At 42.2% G+C, this 17,743-nt stretch overlaps 1 protein-coding gene across 1 annotated transcript in view; it reads left to right on the top strand.

Annotated features, from left to right (window-relative positions):
* RAP1GAP2 (RAP1 GTPase activating protein 2) overlaps window positions 1-17,743 on the top strand; it is a 918,850-nt gene that overhangs the window by 223,806 nt on the left and 677,301 nt on the right. The window contains exon 3 of the mRNA XM_089683779.1: window positions 7,412-7,447. Coding sequence (XP_089539905.1) covers window positions 7,425-7,447 — 23 coding nt within the window. The 5' untranslated portion in view covers window positions 7,412-7,424. The remainder of the gene's footprint in view (window positions 1-7,411; window positions 7,448-17,743) is intronic.

Raw genomic sequence — 17,743 nt, forward strand, 5'->3', positions numbered from 1 at the left:
GGACAAAAGGACTGAGACAATGAGAATTATCCTGCCATGCTGGAACCCAAAGCTGAAGGGACCCATTTACGTGTGTGCCTATGGTTGAGGAGAACAAATGACAAACTGATCATGAAGACTGGAACTTCTTGAACAGCTGATGCCAAGCATATGGGACCAGACCTGTCACCTGCCAAGAGTACCCATCGGCCATCCATTACGCACTCTTATAGGGACAGCTACACGTGCACCACTATACAGAAGAGTCCCAATGAAACAGCTGGTTAATACTGACAATTATGCACCAGTACTCTATAGCCACCTCCAGAGTACCCCTTTGTCAGGAACGCATACACCTCACCCACTATATGGGTTGTAGGCGTTGTAATAGAGAGCAAATCTTCCAGTGGGAATACTTGTTCCAGTGACAATTGTCCAAAATTTCCCTCAGATTGGAACGATATTTTCTCACTTTCTTTTTAGTTTACAGGACATGAAAGTTAAAGAAAGAACTGGCAGCAGTTTTATCCTTCCCCTACTCTTTAAAAAAAAAAGAACCATTTTGGCTTTAGTATACTTTGAGCAGTGGCAGTGGTCATTTCAAGATATACTCTGAAGGCCCATATGTGTGTTGTGACAATAAATGCAAAAATGCACATTTCCACTACACATAGCAATGCACCTTCTCTATATTCATTGCTTTGCAGCGCATGCATTGTTAATGGAAAAATATTATTACTGCACCAAATATATTAAACAGCTGGTGCTTGGATCTTTGTGTTTCCAAAGCAGGAAGACCTTTCTTAGAAGTCACAAAGCCATTCTGCAGTGCAAGCTGCAAGGACCTTGCAGTGGGAGGGTGACATGGGATGGATGTCTCATCTCTGGGTCCATTTAGTGGTAGACTATCATTGGTTCAACCATCAAACCTTGTTAGAGCATTTTTAAATAATCATATTTTTGTTCAGTAGACAGGGCACTACAAGGTAGTAGATTGCTTTTGACCGGTAATTTACAGCAACAATTTTCTTCTGATGGAAAAAGTGTTTTTTTTTCTTTTTTCTGGCAGATAGTCTGTGATTTCCATTATCATTATGACATCCCTGTTTAGGTCGATAAATGAATAAATGTAATCTGACATAAAATATCTGTGATAGGTTTAGAAGAATAAGGAGTTCTAGAATAAAAAAAGGTTGCTAAATACATGTTAGTGAAATTGGAAACCCTCTGAGACACATTGGACCTGTAATTGATACTATTTTCACAGCAAGTCCTGCTGAGTGTGTTTACGAATACCAGCAGAAATCACTGGGCTAAATTCATAGGAGACAGCTGGATTAAATGCAATCTCCACATCCTTGCAGTGCAACGCAGTCCGCCTTTCATATAGCCCAATGTAGAAGTTGCTGGAAATCATGTCAACAAAAAAGAAAATGATTGTAGAATGTAAAAAGTATGCTTCTAGAATAGACTGCTTGGAGTAATTTATAGATATTGCTATTGCCATTAAATCAATCAGGCACGTTTCGATCAAATCTATCAAGTGTTCAATCAAGTGTTGCTTTAAAGCATAAGATCACCTTTTAACAACAAAATAATAAACGCACATTTTTTTTTTTGCAGATAAAAATGTGCATTTACTATTTTTTTGTTTTAGGAGCCTGGATAACATTGCACCAGCTATCAACAAATCGTGGGTGCCATGCAGAACTCATGCAGACTGTCAGTGTAATCTGCGTACTTGCACCTTGTACGACCACACAATTTTACACTGACAGGAAGAATCAATGAACTACCACAGCCCTCAACAGCTCTGTGGTAGTTCATTGAGAACTATAAGCCATCAGATGCATAGCCTGTTGGGACTTGTCGTTTCCTATTCACATTCATGGCCACGTTCTCTCTCTTTTTTTTTTTTGTAACAGCTGGAGGGGGGAGATACTCCCAAAGGGTTAATTATGTCTAAAGGGATTCAGACCCTGCCATTTTCCTCATTAGAGCCCTGCAAATGCAGAACTGATCACTAATGAAAAAGACACTCCAGTTCACATTCACTTTGCACATGGACTGTTGTGTTTCACTCCTTGTGAAAGTCCCCAACACTTTTGAATGGCCTTTTCCTGCCAATCCTCTCCAGGCTGCGGTCATCCCTGCTGCTTGTGCACCTTTTTCTTCCACACTTTTCCCTTCCACATAACTTTCTATTAATGTGCTTTGATACAGCACTTTGGGAACATCCAACTTTTTTTGCAATTCCCTTTTGAGGCTTTCCCTCCTTATGGAGGGTGTCAATGATGGTTTTCTGCACAACTGTCAGGTCAGCAGTCTTTCCCATGATTGTGATTCCTACTGAACCAGACTGAGAGACCATTTAAAGGCTCAGGAACCCTTTGCAGGTGTTATGGCTTAGTTAGCTGATTAGAGTGGGACACTTTGAGCCTAGAATATTGCACCTTTTCACAATATTCTAATTTTCCGAGATTGTGGATTTGGGGTTTTCATGAGCTGTAAGCCATAATCATCACAATTATGACAAATCACGGCTTGAACTATCTTGTTTTGCATGTAATGAGTCTATCTCATATATTAATTTCACCTTTTAAGTTGCATTACTGAAATAAATGAACTTTTGCATGATATTCTAATTTTTCACCTGTATACACACATTGTACATTATATATATATATATATTTACACCATACCTGGCCAGTGCCCCTAGAAACTAGAAATCACTGAAATAGACACTGCCTCTCCAGTGATCTCCACTTGCTTTCAGGTCCTGTGCTGATCAGCCAGCCTGATGCAGCCTGTTGCACAGGTTGGCCTCTCAGCACAGGCAAAATTCAGAGAATGCAAAGCATTTTCTGATTGGATGAGAGTGAGAGAATGATGTCACTACCCCACCTGTCCACCACATCCAATCAGAGAGCACATTCCATTCATTAATTTTTTATTTTGGTATCTGTGTAGGTTGTGCCATGATACCAAAATAAACAATGAATGAAAGCGCTCTGCATTCATCCATTGTTTATTTGGGTATCTCGGCACAACCTGCACGTAGTTTGCCTGCGTGGGTTTCCTCTGGGTACTTCGGTTTATTCCCACACTGCTGATAGGTTAATTGGCTCCTGTCTAAATTGGCCCTAGTATGTGTATGTATGTAAGTCGTCGGTACGATATACAGTAAGTACTGAAATAAATAAATGTATTCAGGCTGAATTGCTCAGGAAAGGTTTGCTTTAAACCTGTAACATAGTCTACATATTACATTTGATATTTTTATTAATTTAAAATAAAAGGTATGCTATAAATCTGTTTCTTTTTGCAAGGGAACTGGTAGTGTTTTGACCTGCAGCAAAAAATTACAATTTGTTTACATCCCATTAGACATCTGTACCCAAGCCCCAAATCTTAGCATCATTGCATCAATGCTCATAAGATGAAGGATTTGATTTTACTCATACCATGCCACAATCATATGCAGTTATTTAAATTACATTTTATTTTCACTTTACTTCAAACTCTACTGTTTACAATATTATGTAGTATAAATTAGCAGTATTGCAACTTATGGCATGTCTATAATAGAAAAAAAAGCACAGAGTAGCTGAATCTGTGTATCCTCAGGTAGGTTATTTTAGGAAACCACTAATGAGAGATACACTATATTTCCAAAAGTATTGGGACACCTGCCTTTACACGCACATGAACCTTATGGCATCCCAGTCTTAGTCTGTAGGGTTCAGTATTGAGTTGGCCCACCCTTTGCAGCTATAACAGCTTCAACTCTTCTGAGGAGGCTGTCCACAAGGTTTAGGAATGTGTCTCTGGGAATGTTTGAATATTCTTCCAGAAGCGCATTTGTGAGGTCAGGTACTGACTTTGGACAAGAAGACCTGGCTCGCAGTGTCCGCTCTAATACAGCCCAAAGGTGTTCTATTGGGTTGAGGTCAGGACTCTGTGCAGGCCAGTCAAGTTCCTCCAACCCACATTCACTCATGGTCTTTATGGACCTTGCTTTGAGCACTGGTGCGAAGATAACTTGGAACAGGAAGGGGCCATGTTGGGAGCATGAAATTGTCCAAAATGTCTTGGTATGCTGACACCTTTAAAAGTTCCCTTCACTGGAACTAAGGGGCCAAGCCCAACCCCTGAAAAACAACCCCACACCATAATCCCCCCTCCAACAAACTTTACACTTGGGCACAATGCAGTCAGGCAAGTACCGTTCTCCTGGTAACCGCCAAACCCAGACACGTCCATCAGATTGCTAGACAGTGAAGCGTGATTCATCACTCCAGAGAACATGTCTCCACTGCTCTAGAGTCCAGTCGCACCATGCTTTACACCACTGCATCCGACGCTTTGCATGGCACTTGGTGATGTAAGGCTTGGATGCATGAAGCTCTCTATGTACTGTTGTTGTGATAATCTGAAGGCCACACAAAGTTTGGAGGTCTTTAGCTATTGACTTTGAATACAGTTGGCGACTTCTGCACACTGTGCGCTTCAGCAGGTGTTGACCCTGCTCTGGCCTATCACTTGGTGGCTGAGTTGCTGCTGTTCCCAGTTGCTTCCACTTTCTTATAATACCAGTAACAGTTGACAGTGGAATATTTAGTAGCAAGGAAATTTCACGGATGGACTTATTTCACAGGTGGCAACCCATCGCGGTACCATGCTTGAATTCATTGAGCTCCCGAGAGCGACCCATTCTTTCAGAAATGTTTGTAGAAGCAGTCTGCATGCCTAGGTGCTTGATTTTATACACTTGTTGTCATGGAAGTGATTGGAACACCTGAATCCAATGATTTGGAGGGGTGTCCCAATACTTTTGGCAATATAGTGTATATGAAGGCTACCCTTCAATGCTAGTTCCCTGGCAGTCATGCCTTTCAACTCCTTTTTTAGCCATTGGCTTGGAACAAGCATGCAGAACAGGAGTCAAAGCAAGGTCAGAGTCCCTTGAATATTTCAAGCTATTGAGGACTGAGACACAAAAACAAACCCTTTACAATTTTAACACCGTTTTTTACATACATTTGCAAATATATGTGATGCCATAGCAGAATTGGCAATGCATAATAATGTAATAAATAAATTGAGCGTGGGTATGCTTTGGCAGTAGCACTCTCTCATTTAAAGGACAGAGACACACGAGAAGCTCTGATTTGCTCAGTGGCAGGTGAAGACCCCCAGTGTGCATCTGACCAAATGCAGCAAGCAAAGTAAAAATGGCCACCACTCATATTCATTTATATCCATCAAAAAGAAGATGATCATTGTCAGATCTTTCCACAGAACAACCTCTGTTTTAACAGGAATTGTTGAACCAGTTCAGACTTTTATTGTTTTTACTTTTGTAGTTTTTTGGTAGTTTTGCACCTTATAGCAAGTAGGTCAAGCAGTACTAGGTAGCGTTCAGGGCTTGAAGGAAAAGTTCACCTTTCGTAACATGTTACACCCATATTCAGGGTGTAACATGCAAAATGTTACGATCAGACTGGCCCCCGCTCCTGGCTTTGACAGCTAGCGAGGGATCTTTTCCTCCACTCGGTAGCTGTCAAATAAAAACAAGTCCCTACAGTCTTAGTGGTTGTCGGTTTGTAGTCCTCAATTAACTACCACGGCCCTGTGGAGCGCCGTGGTAGGCCATTCGGTCTTCCTGTCAGTATATATGCTTGCTCGTACATCCCGTATGGCCAAGCAGATATACTGACAGGTCTGCAGGAGACCTGCATGGCACCAGCGATCTGCTTATTGCTGGTGCAATGCTTTACAGGCTCCTGCAGACAAAAATAATAAATGCACATTTTTTTACGTGCAAAAAATTGTGCATTTCTTATTTATTACTAAAAGGTGAATGAATCCTTTAATACATAAAACTATATATTCTAGTGGACTTAAAGTAGAAGAGAGTGGACCTATCATACAGCGATGGGAGAAACAAGATGGAAGGCACTCTAGAGGAGTTAGGGCTTGCAGCAGGCATAATCCGTAAACATAGCAAAAGTTAGGGCAAACAGTATAAAAATGTGGTAATCTAGCAAAGGTCAGGGCAGGCAACAAGCGGTATGGGTATCCAAGAATGTAGCAGGGGTCAGCAACAAAAACAAACAAGTTAGGTGCACTGGGTCAGCAGGAATCACTATCACAAGCACAGAGCCAAAGGCTGATGCACTTTAAATAGCGCACCTCCTGCATCATGGACCAATCAAAAAAGCTGGAGTCATGTGGCCAGGCTTATTACTCTATAGCTGACAAGAAAGATGGGTAAGTGCAGGGTGGCAGTAAGTAACTACTGGGAGGAGCTGGGGGCTATGCCCTGAGCAGTGGAGGTGCAGTGCTGCATTTCTTGCCAAGCAACTGGGATGCAAGCCACTGATGGAAACAGACAGCAAGGGCAGCCGGCAGACAGGTAAGTATGCAAGCTGCCTAACTAGAACAAGTGTAAGCTCCCAAGTTGATCATAGGCAGAGCTTACTGATCGCTGAGGACTCTCTCCTGGCTTTCAGGTCATGCTGCTGGTTCCTGTGCTACGCCAGCACCAAGCACCATTGCTGGCAAGCAGGAGACAAAGACTTATAATTGTAGTATATTTAAGCAATAAACAGCTTGACTGTGTATTTGACACTTTTTAGAACCTGGTATTGCCCTGTTCATCATTAGCAGGTGACTGGATCTATCAGATTCTCATTTGCTTTTAGCAGTGACCTCTACTCACCAGAATCCATATTTCTAGCCATTCGCTAAAGCTATTACATATCCAAATGTTGCTGTGATTTACCTGAGGGATTATCTCTAGTGTACAATAAAATGATATGGGAATCCAGCGCAAAAGAATAATACCTTTGTTATGACCTTGTGAGAATGGGAAGAAATACAATCTACTTTAGGAAAATCCCAACGGGAGCCACCAAGAAAGTTTTTTCAGCAAGTTTTATTCTAGGGGGTTAATTAACAAATGTATATACTGTATACTTTTTTTATGCATGTTTTTAGAGACACAGCAATCCAATGCGCCTATATGACATTTTATTAAAAATAGTTGAAAGAAAGAAGTGTGTTGCTTATCCTCACCAGTCATTTGTCTTCTCTCAAATTTCTACCTTTGGGAGATGGTAGCTAGAATCTGATTTGATTGCTTCCAGCAACACACTACTTCTTTACTATTAAATAAGAGGAATGGTTTCCATTTAATGTTTACTGGATGTTTATCGCAGGTCCCTAGATGTGATTTAAATGCAGCATGTTGTTAGTCTATATCTGCTGATAAAGTTGTTTCTAGCTGCTTCAGTGGTTGATCTATGAGCATGAGATTTTAGCTACAGTAACTCCATCTAAGCAGAAAGCCAATTCCAGGTCACTGATGCAGATTGAATAGTAAGTAAAAGCTAAATAATTAATTGGTCTATTGATTTTATTCTTGCAGGATTGACAAAGCAATGCTGGCCAGCCTGAAAGTCAAGTAAGTCCTACCTTGGTTTACTTCTACTAATTCAATCTGTTTTGTTAATGTGACAAATTGACAGCCTACATAAACAATCTGCTTTGACAATTTTGTGGTCCTTTAAAAAAAAAAAGAGGATTACATGCAAACAGGATTCTGAACCAATTGGGGACTTTCCTGCACAATGACCATATCAGCGTATTTCATAGTGATTTCCTATAAATACTACTATTTAAATGGATGGCAAAAGTTACTCATTCATTAAAGGAAATCTATAATGATTTCAGGTCAATTTTATTTATATTTTTATTACATCATTTTAGACAACTGTCTTATTTTTTTTATATATACGCACATTATTTATTTTACAAATATAAAATGTTATTTGAATGACAATAGATTCCCAGAGCACTGTGGGTTAATTAAAGAGACAGACAAGCAGTAGCTGCCTGTCATAAGACTATCTTTGTCTAAGTGAAAACCCTGAGGAAAGATGGCCATACGTGGATTGAAATTCGGTCGGTTCAGCAAGGTCAATCCATGTATGAGCAAGCTGGTTGTACATAATTCAACCTATAGATCTGCCTGTCAGGTTTTATCATAACGATCAGTGCCGCTACTATAGCCAGAAACACTGATCATTGTATTCTGATGGTGGCGAAGGCTCCCCTCTGTCAGAATACAATACCACAGCAGGAAGGATTCTCCATCCACTAATCCACATTGGCTAATTTTTTTTTTGTTCAGACAACTGGTTGAATGAAAAAATGATCAATGTATGAGCTGCTGAAGTCACTACATATTCACTCGTATACATCAAATTCAGATTGATCCTTTGAGCTCTATAAACTACATGGCAAAGGAAAACAGGAAACCTTGTGAAAAGGGTGCCAGTACCCCACAATGCAGAGTACAAAAACTAGGCACATTTACATGAAATATGGGCAAAAAAATATACTGTTTAACATAGATTTACAAGACCACTATACATAATGCCTGGGATACTTCCTTCACTCAGGCAGTCCAGATGCAGCATACTGCTTGCTGTTAACTTGAATGACTGTGTGCTCCTGCACTCTTGGTTACAGAGGTGCTATCATTAGGGCCACATTTAGACCTTGGGGGACTTCATGTTCTGGGGTCCCCTCGTACACTGATTTGGTTTACATTCTTAATGACAGTCACACATTTTAAAATGCATAACACAACATTATTCTGGGATCATGCATAATCACACACACACAGTCATAGTCCAGAGTAAAAACTTTTAAAGTTGATGTGCAGTAAAATATTACTTCCCATTTAATAAAAGAAAGTCATTTTGTATTATTCTGGATTTTATATTTGATTATCATTTATTTTTTAATATTTTGTACAATTTTTTATATTGTTTTATATTATTTTTGTATAGATAGGGCCCCTTCTGGCAGGGGGCCCAGGACAGTTGCCCCTTTTGCTCCCTTATAAATCGGCACTGGCTATAATAAACATGAGTACAATATATGAATATTTGCAAAAAATAGAAAGTATTGTGCACATGACTGGATGATGAAAATGAACAAAACTTTACCTCATTTACCAAGCTAAGTGAACATACACTTTGTAAAGTGATTATGCTCTATTCCAATTCAAATGGATACTGCACTAGGTGAACCCTTAAAACTTTGTGAGCACTATGAAGACCTTCACACCTCTGAAGAGCGATCAAAAATTGAAAATAAAACACTGTAATAATTAAACTAAATAAGTGCATACATATGCCCTATGAAGACCCTCACCCCTCTAAAGGGCTATCAAAATTTTAACGTAATTAAATGAATAAGCTGAGTGAGTACAGTGATCATAAATACTTGTAAGAAACAGTAATATGTGGTCAAATTAACCTAAAATTTCATGCATTATCTATGAGCCCTATGAAGACCCTCACACCTCTGAAGAGTGATCGAGGTTGAGGACAGGTCAAATCTCAATGTGCAAAAAATTCACCTCAAATATGCATAAAGGTTAGTAGAAAATGTTAAAAAAAAAAACAATAACAAAAAGTCCATATAGACATAAACCATAGTCCATAAGTATGAGAAGAAAATTCCACAATCGATGGTATTATTGTAGATAATGCTGTAAATGCAAATAAACTTGCTTCACCTGGTCACCAGAGTGCATACCACCACCGAAGTAATGAATGGAGGCTTACCAGAAATGGGGGACCCCTTAATTACAGGGGGTCCCACCCAGCTTTATAATGTAGAGCACTGGCAGGCTTCCCGTATCATGCCCCAAAGCATGGAACTTCCTGGACTCCAACTCTAATGTATACTCCAGGGGCGGACTGACAACTCATGGGGCCCCGGGCAATAGGGGATCATGGGGCCCCTGTGTCCTTACCCAAACTCAAAAAAGCCTATGAAAAAGGTACAAAGGGCATCTCATGGGGCCCCCTACTGACCCCAGGCCCTCGGGCAGTGCCCGAGTTTCCAAATGGTCAGTCCGCCCCTGGTATACTCAACCCCTCAGAATACAGGATTTTAGTTATCTGCAGTCAGTTAATTAAGTGTTTGTAAACTCTAAAAATAATTTCTACTTGTTCCCTTTTATTCTGTTAAATATATTATCAAAAGTGTTTTATTATATCTATTCAACAAGTGCGGTAAATGCTTGTTGATAATGTCAGAATTCCAATGCTGTTCTACATCCTATGCACTAGAGTTTTATCTCAAATGATTCCATCAACAAGTCTGTTAGGCATGTGTTATGGACAAAAGGATGTGTTCTGTAGTCCTAATACAAGTACATTTTGTAGTACATGAGTGTTATCATCCTAGAACAGAAAGTGTTTAATTGATAGGATTGGCAAGTGAAGGTAAAAGAAAAATTATTAAAAAAGAAAATGAATGCATCCATCCCATGTAAAAACTGGTTAGTGGCAATATAAAACATTTTTGTCTTTCAGTTTAGATAGCCTTTAAATATGAAAATACAGTGTTTTCGAGGAGCACCTTGCCTGCAAAAACACTTCCTGTCATAGGGTGAAAATGCTACTCCTCAATAGATACAGTAGCGTAAATGAGTGTCTCCCTAACATAAGAAGTGGCAGGATAACTAGGCGAAAATAAAGAAAAGAGGCCTGGAAAAAAAGAAATTAATTCAACCAAACTTTGAAGGACTGGTAAACTGCAATATATTAAATGTTTGTTCTTGGGATTAAATACACTTTAAAAGATGGTGTGTAGTTGGTTGGCACGTCCTGTATTCACCCTAATCTGTGCACTGTGTTAGTGAATGAGACCACAAAACATTCCCTACAAATACTGTATCCTCAAAGAACTAGGAATTTTGTTTTTAATATTTGCTTCTTTTTAGCTCTTGAAGATATGTTTCTTGATTCAGCCAATTTCTAAAGCATTTCAGCAGCCACAGTAATTGCCATTCATACTTGAAAATGTACGTGATATCATTTAATGTGCACCTGATTTCTGCTGCATGGAAAATAAAAGCTTTTCTCTTGTCCCAGCCGATTAAGACTCCTGCACTGCTCATACAAACTAGATCTTTGTCTGGCAACCAGGCTGCTGATTGCAGTAACTGAGCCAGTTGGCTTGTAGAGCACTTTTAATTCTTAGGATCATTATGGGAAGAATCAGGTGGAAAAAAGCATATTTAGGAAGAAAAGGTACTTAAACATAGCAAGCAGATGAGGCAGAAAGAGAAAATCTTTCCCCAGATGGGTAATTTTTGAATATACCATTTGATGTTCTATTCATTCATTTGGTAATATCTATTAAGGTCAAAATGGCTTTTCTTTTAGTAGATTTGCTATTCACTGCAAATTATTTTGTTCATTGTTAATGTATTTTCTTTATAAAATCAATGTTTTGAGGCTTGATTTCAGTCTGCTCTCCCAAATTATTCATAATGTTGTTGGTTCATTAAACTTGCAAAAGCTAAATAAATGGGGGCTTTGATCTCCAGAATAAGTCTACTTTATTAAAGCAGAGTTCCACTCACCCTGTCAAACAATAAAAGTCAGCAGCTACAAAAACTGTAGCTGCTGACTTTTAAAAAACAGCCACTTACCTGTCCCTCGGCCCGTGGTGTGTCCCCCGCAGCCTGTTTCACCGGCCGTCCTGTATTGCAAGAAGCCGACATCTTCAATGTGGGCACCTGGATGTTATAGCTTGCGGCTTCACAGCCGGGTACCCACTGCATATGTGCGAGTAGCGCTGCGCATCATTAATGTTCCTGTAGTCTTCTGGGACCTGTCACGTGTCCCAAAAGACTACAGGGAGGGAGGACAACTTCCGTTTCCGATCGCCTAGGTGATCGGACAGGAAGTGGGAGCGGGTACCTGTCAAATTCGAGTACCCACTCCCCTCCGCCCCCCAAAGGTGCCAATCCTTAACCGCCTCCCGCCCGCCATATAGTAATATGACATACGCAAGGTGGTTCTCTCGTTCTGGGAGGATGTCATATTACGTCCTCCCATTCTAACCACGCATGCGCGGCTCCTGGAGTGTGCAGCGCGGCGATCGGTTACAGGACACAGCAGATCACCGATCCATGGAAAGAGCTGAAGATTTTGGTTCGGTCATGTGATCAGCTGTGTCCAATAACATGCTGTCCAATCACAGCTGACCACATGTAAACAGGGAAATTCCAGTTATCGGCATTCCTCTCCACACGAGCTGTCATGCTGACAGCTCGTGAGGAGAGGAGAGCCGGTAATCGGCATTCCTCGGAGGGGACATGTACACAGATCATCAGAGCACTGATGATCAGTGAGCCCTGATGATCTGTGTAGCCCCAGCAGCGCCACCTGTCAGTGTCCATCAGTGCCAGCTCTCAGTGCTCATCCATGCCACCTGCCAGTGCCCATCCATGCCCATTAGTGCCACATCAATGCCACATATCAGTGCCCATCTGAGCTGCCTTTCAGTGTCACCCATAAGTGCCAGTCAGTGCCACCTATCAATGCCAGTCAGTGCCACCTATCAGTGCTGCCAGTCAGTGCCAGTCAGTGCCGCCTATCAGTGCCAGTCAGTTCCGCCTATCAGTGTGCATCAGTGCTGCCTATCAGTGCCGCCTAACAGTGCCACCTAACACTGCCAGTCAGTGCCACCTAACAGTGCAAGTCAGTGCCGCCTATCAGTGTGCATCAGTGCCGCCTAACAGTGCCAGTCAGGGCCGCCTATCAGTGCCATATGTCAGTGCTGCCTTTCAGTGCCCATCAGTGATGCCTGTCGATGCCCATCAGTGCCACCTACCAGTGCCTCATCAGTGCCCATCAGTGCCACCTATCAGTGTCCATCAGTGCAGCCTATCAGTGCCCATCAGTGCAGCCTCATTAGCGCACATCCGTGAAGGAGAAAATTTTATAACAAAAACTAAGAAAAAACATTTTTTTTCCCAAAATTTTCAGTGGTTTTTGGTTTGTTTAGTAAAAAATAAAAAACTCAGAGGTGATTAAATACCACCAAAATAAAGCTCTATCTGTCACAAAAAAATGATAAAAATTTCATATGGGTACAGTGTTGCATGACAGCGCAATTGTCTTTCAAAGTGCAACAGCGGTGAAAGCTGAAAATTGGCCTGGGCAGGAAGGGGGTATAAGTGTCCTGTAGGCTAGTGGTTAATGGGGAGCAGTCCTTAAAGCAGAACTTCCCCTTTTGGGTGGAGCTCTGCTTTAAGGAAACAAGGGTGAGCGTCTTGGAATAAAATCTTTAACAAGAAAAGGAAGAAAACTCTGTAATAAACAGGTTTGCTTCAAAGCTTAGTCCCCCAGGAGCATATACTCCCCTTTCATTCACTCCCTCCACCATTCTAGTACTTTTGGATATGCACTGCTCAAACAAATTAAAGGAACACTTTTTAATCAGAGTATAGCATCAAGTCAATTAAACTCCTGGGATATTGATCTGGTCAGTTAAGTAGCAGAGGGGGTTGTTAATCTGTTTCAGCTGCTTTGGTGTTAATAAAATTAGCAACAGGTATACTAGATTGGCAACAATGAGACAACCCCCAAAACAGGAATGGTTTTATAGGTGGAGGCCACTAAGATTTGTTTCCCTACTCATCTTTTCTGACTGTTTTTCACTAGATTTGCATTTGGCTAGGTTCAGTGTCACTACTGGTAGCATGAGATACCTGGATCCTACAGAGGTTGCACAGGCAGTCCAACTCCTCCAGGATGGCACATAAATATGTGCCATTGCCAGAAGGTTTGCTGTGTCTCCTAGCACAGTCTCAGAAGCATGGAGGAGATTCCAGGAGACAGGCAATCACTCTAGGAGAGCTGGGCAGGGCCGTAGAAGGTCCTTACCCCATCAGCAGGGCCAATATCTGTTCCTTTGTGCAAGGAGGACAGGATGAGCACTGCCAGAGCCCTACAAAATGACCTCCAGCAGGCCACTGGTGTGAATGTCTCTGATCAAACAATCAGAAACAGATTTCATGAGGGTGGCCTGAGGGTCCAACGTCCTCTAGTGAAACCGGTGCTCACTGCCTGGCACCATAGAGCTTGATTGGCATTTTACATTGAACACCAGAATTGGCAGATCTGCCACTGGCACCCTGTGCTTTTCACAGATGAGAGTAGGTTCACCCTGAGCACATGTGACAGACATGAAAGGGTCTGCAGAAGCCATGGAGAACATTATGCTGTCTGATCAGCATGACCGTTTTTGGTGATGGGTCAGTGATGGTCTGGAGAGGCATATCCATGGAGGGACACACAGACCTCTACAGACTTGACAATGTCACCCTGACCGCTATTAGGTATCAGCATGAAATTCTTGGACCCATTGTCAGACCCTACATTGGTGCAGTGTTTCCTGGGCTCCTCCTGATGCACGACAATGCCTGGCCTCATGTGGCGAGAGTTTGCAGGCAATTCCTGGAGGATGAAGGAATTGATACCTATGAATGGCCCCCATGCTCGCCTGGCCTAAATCCAATAGAATACCAATAGGATATCTTGTTTTGGTCCATCCAATGCCGACAGGTTGCACCTCAGACTGTCCAGGAGCTCAGTGATGCCCTGGCCCAGATCTCGGAGGAAATACCCCAGGACACCATCTGTCGTCTCATTAGGAGCATGCCCAACATTGTCAAGTATGCATACAAGCACATGGGGGACATATAAACTACTGAGTTTTGAGTTGCTGCAATGAAATTTTAGCAAAATGGACTAGCCTGCTGCATCACTTTTTCACTTTGATTTTTGGGGTGTCTTTGAATTCAGTCCTCTGTAGGTTGATAATTTTCATTTACATCAAACGATGGGGCATCCTTTAGTTCCTAACACATTACCCAGTCCATATCTGTATAGATATCCAGCATGATATTTTTCCTCATTGAGATCTAATGTGTTTTCCTTTAATTTTTTCTGAACAGTGTAGAAGTGTGTGACTCAAACACCATCCACTCATATGACAGCACTGGTGCTTGGTGGTTGGCTTACTGAAGTTATTCTTAAAGCAATGCCTGCAAGGAAGGTCCTTGTACAAGCTATTCCTGCTATGGGGGGGACAATGGTCCCCTAGTTGTGCTCTGCATTGTCAAGCTGTTAGGCAGGTACACTTAGGTCTGCCTGTCCATTTTACTGTATGGAGTGGTGGATGTAAATGGAGTTATGTCCATTTACACTCCAAAAAGAACCTCCTTCTGCACTCAAGAGAGATGTTCTGGCAATAGTGGACCACAGATCTTCAGATACTCTAGAATTGGCAAAACTTGGGAAAATCCAAAAAACACAATGGAAATATAAGAACAGAAGGACGCACCAGCCTTGCCTCTGAGGAATAGGGGACACCCTCTTGAAACACGTCAGCCATTTTGAACGTTTTCACAGTTGGGACTTGCGCAGTGGACTAGGTTACGCAGGACACTGTGGATATTGATGGGCTTTGTTATTTTATGGTGTTTGTGAGTATACATATGCTTTATCTTTAATAAAAGGAATCACAAAAGTAATGCACAAACCTGGTGTGCCCTTCTGCTTTTATATTTCCAGTCCGTTTGCACCCGCCTATCGCCAATCTAATCTGATGAGCTAAAAAAAAAAAAAAAAAACGGAAGGGGATCTGTTCCCTTACATCTGATCAGATTGGAAGGCAGACAGGTGTAAATGGACAGCCGGTCCATAGAGCAGAGTGGCCTGTGTCTGTTGTCTGTTTCCACTCTGCATAAATGGAGCGGACACAGACCTGTCATCCACCCACTCTGCTCTGCTCAGCAGGGGATCCACAGACAGATTCCCCGCTGAGAAAGGACAACAAAGAAACAAGTGGAGTCCAGCTTGTGTGAAAGGGGCCTAACATGTGGAATGCTGACACATAAGGGTCTATTTTTTAACTGTCTCAGCATTTGCACAAAAGTTGCAAAAATGTCCTGTAATGTTTGGAATGTGTGGGAAATGTAATTTTCTATATATTCCCTATGATTGTCAGCTTTTTTTAGTGGCCATAATGTTGTATTTTCCTGATTATGAAAAATACCGCTTTCTGGCCACCACATAGCTAATAATCATAGGAAGTACAGAGAACAAAAAACTTTGCACATATTACAAACATTACAGGCATTATTCATGTTGTGTGTGTGAATACTGAGATATTTGCTCAGCAATTTTTTTTTTTAATAAATAGACCCTATATTGAGCAGACATACTTCGCATTATCACATTAGCAGACTGGTCCAGGGCAATGGTTTACAGCTGATACTGCAGCATGTGATAGGAGGTGGCTAAAAAGTCTTGATAAGATCAGGATTAAAAAATAAGTGAACACAGTATTTTATGAAAAAAAAGAAACCCAGTTGTTTATGACCAGGGCTGCTGTTAGAAACCTTGGGGCCCCATACAGCCAACCTCTCAAAGTCTCCACCCCCTCCCCCCCAAATAAAAACACAGTTTACTATGATTCAGTTATGAATGAGCACAGTGAGTAATAGGTACCGATCACTCATTTGTTGATCATCCTGAAGGATCCTATTGTGTGCTTGCAGTTACCAGTGGGAAGGAGAAGAGGGAACCAAGGAGCACTGCGGGGGTGGGCACACAGAGGGCCTAGGCAACAATGCATGGAGGTGATGGGTGAGGCGGTGGTGGTGGTGGGGCAATTACTGGAATTGATCCCCTGTATGTCTCTCTCTATGCAGCAGCTGGATGCTAGCAGGAAGGAGAGGAAACAGGGAAGTCATTGAGCATTATGCAGAGATATGGCAGTCAGTGAGCAGTATGTAGTGGCAGGGCAGTTAGTGAGCAGTATGTAGTGACAGGGCAGTCAGTGAGCAGTATTGTCAGTGCAGAGCAGTATGTAAGACATGCAATGAGCAGTATGCTGTGCAGGGCAGTAAGAAATGGCAGTGCAGAGCTGTGGAGTGTATGGTATGTAGCAGTAGGAAAGTGCAGGGCAGTCTGTGAGCAGTATGTAGTGGAAGGGCAGTCAATGAGAAGTATGTAGTGGCAGGGCAGTCAGTGAGCAGTATGTAGTGGCAGGGCAGTCAGTGAGCAGTATGTAGTAGCAGGGCAGTCTGTGAGCAGTATGAAATGGCAGGGCAGTCTGTGAGCAGTATGAAATGGCAGGGCAGTCTGTGAGCAGTATGAAATGGCAGGGCAGTCTGTGAGCAGTATATATGGGCAGGACAGTCAGTGAGCAGTATGTAGTGGAAGGGCAGTCAATGAGAAGTATGTAGTGGCAGGGCAGCCAGTGAGCAGTATGTAGTGGCAGGGCAGTCAGTGAGCAGTATGTAGTAGCAGGGCAGTCTGTGAGCAGTATGAAATGGCAGGGCAGTCTGTGAGCAGTATGTAGTGGCAGAGCAGTCATTGAGCAGTATGTTGTGCCAGGGCAGTCAATGAGATGTATGTAGTGGCAGGGCAGTCAGTGAGCAGTATATAGTGGTAGGGTGAGCAGTATGAAGTGGCAGGGCAGTTTGTGAGCAGTATGTAGTGGCAGGGCAGTCAGTGAGCAGTATGTAGTAGCAGGGCAGTCTGTGAGCAGTATGAAATGGCAGGGCAGTCTGTGAGCAGTATGAAATGGCAGGGCAGTCTGTGAGCAGTATATATGGGCAGGACAGTCAGTGAGCAGTATGTAGTGGAAGGGCAGTCAATGAGAAGTATGTAGTGGCAGGGCAGCCAGTGAGCAGTATGTAGTGGCAGGGCAGTCAGTGAGCAGTATGTAGTAGCAGGGCAGTCTGTGAGCAGTATGAAATGGCAGGGCAGTCTGTGAGCAGTATGTAGTGGCAGAGCAGTCATTGAGCAGTATGTTGTGCCAGGGCAGTCAATGAGATGTATGTAGTGGCAGGGCAGTCAGTGAGCAGTAT

This window comes from Staurois parvus, unplaced genomic scaffold, assembly GCF_062004578.1.
Source record: "Staurois parvus isolate SC_StPar_1 unplaced genomic scaffold, SC_StPar_1.0 ptg000321l, whole genome shotgun sequence".
NCBI classification, from domain to species: Eukaryota; Metazoa; Chordata; class Amphibia; order Anura; family Ranidae; genus Staurois; species Staurois parvus.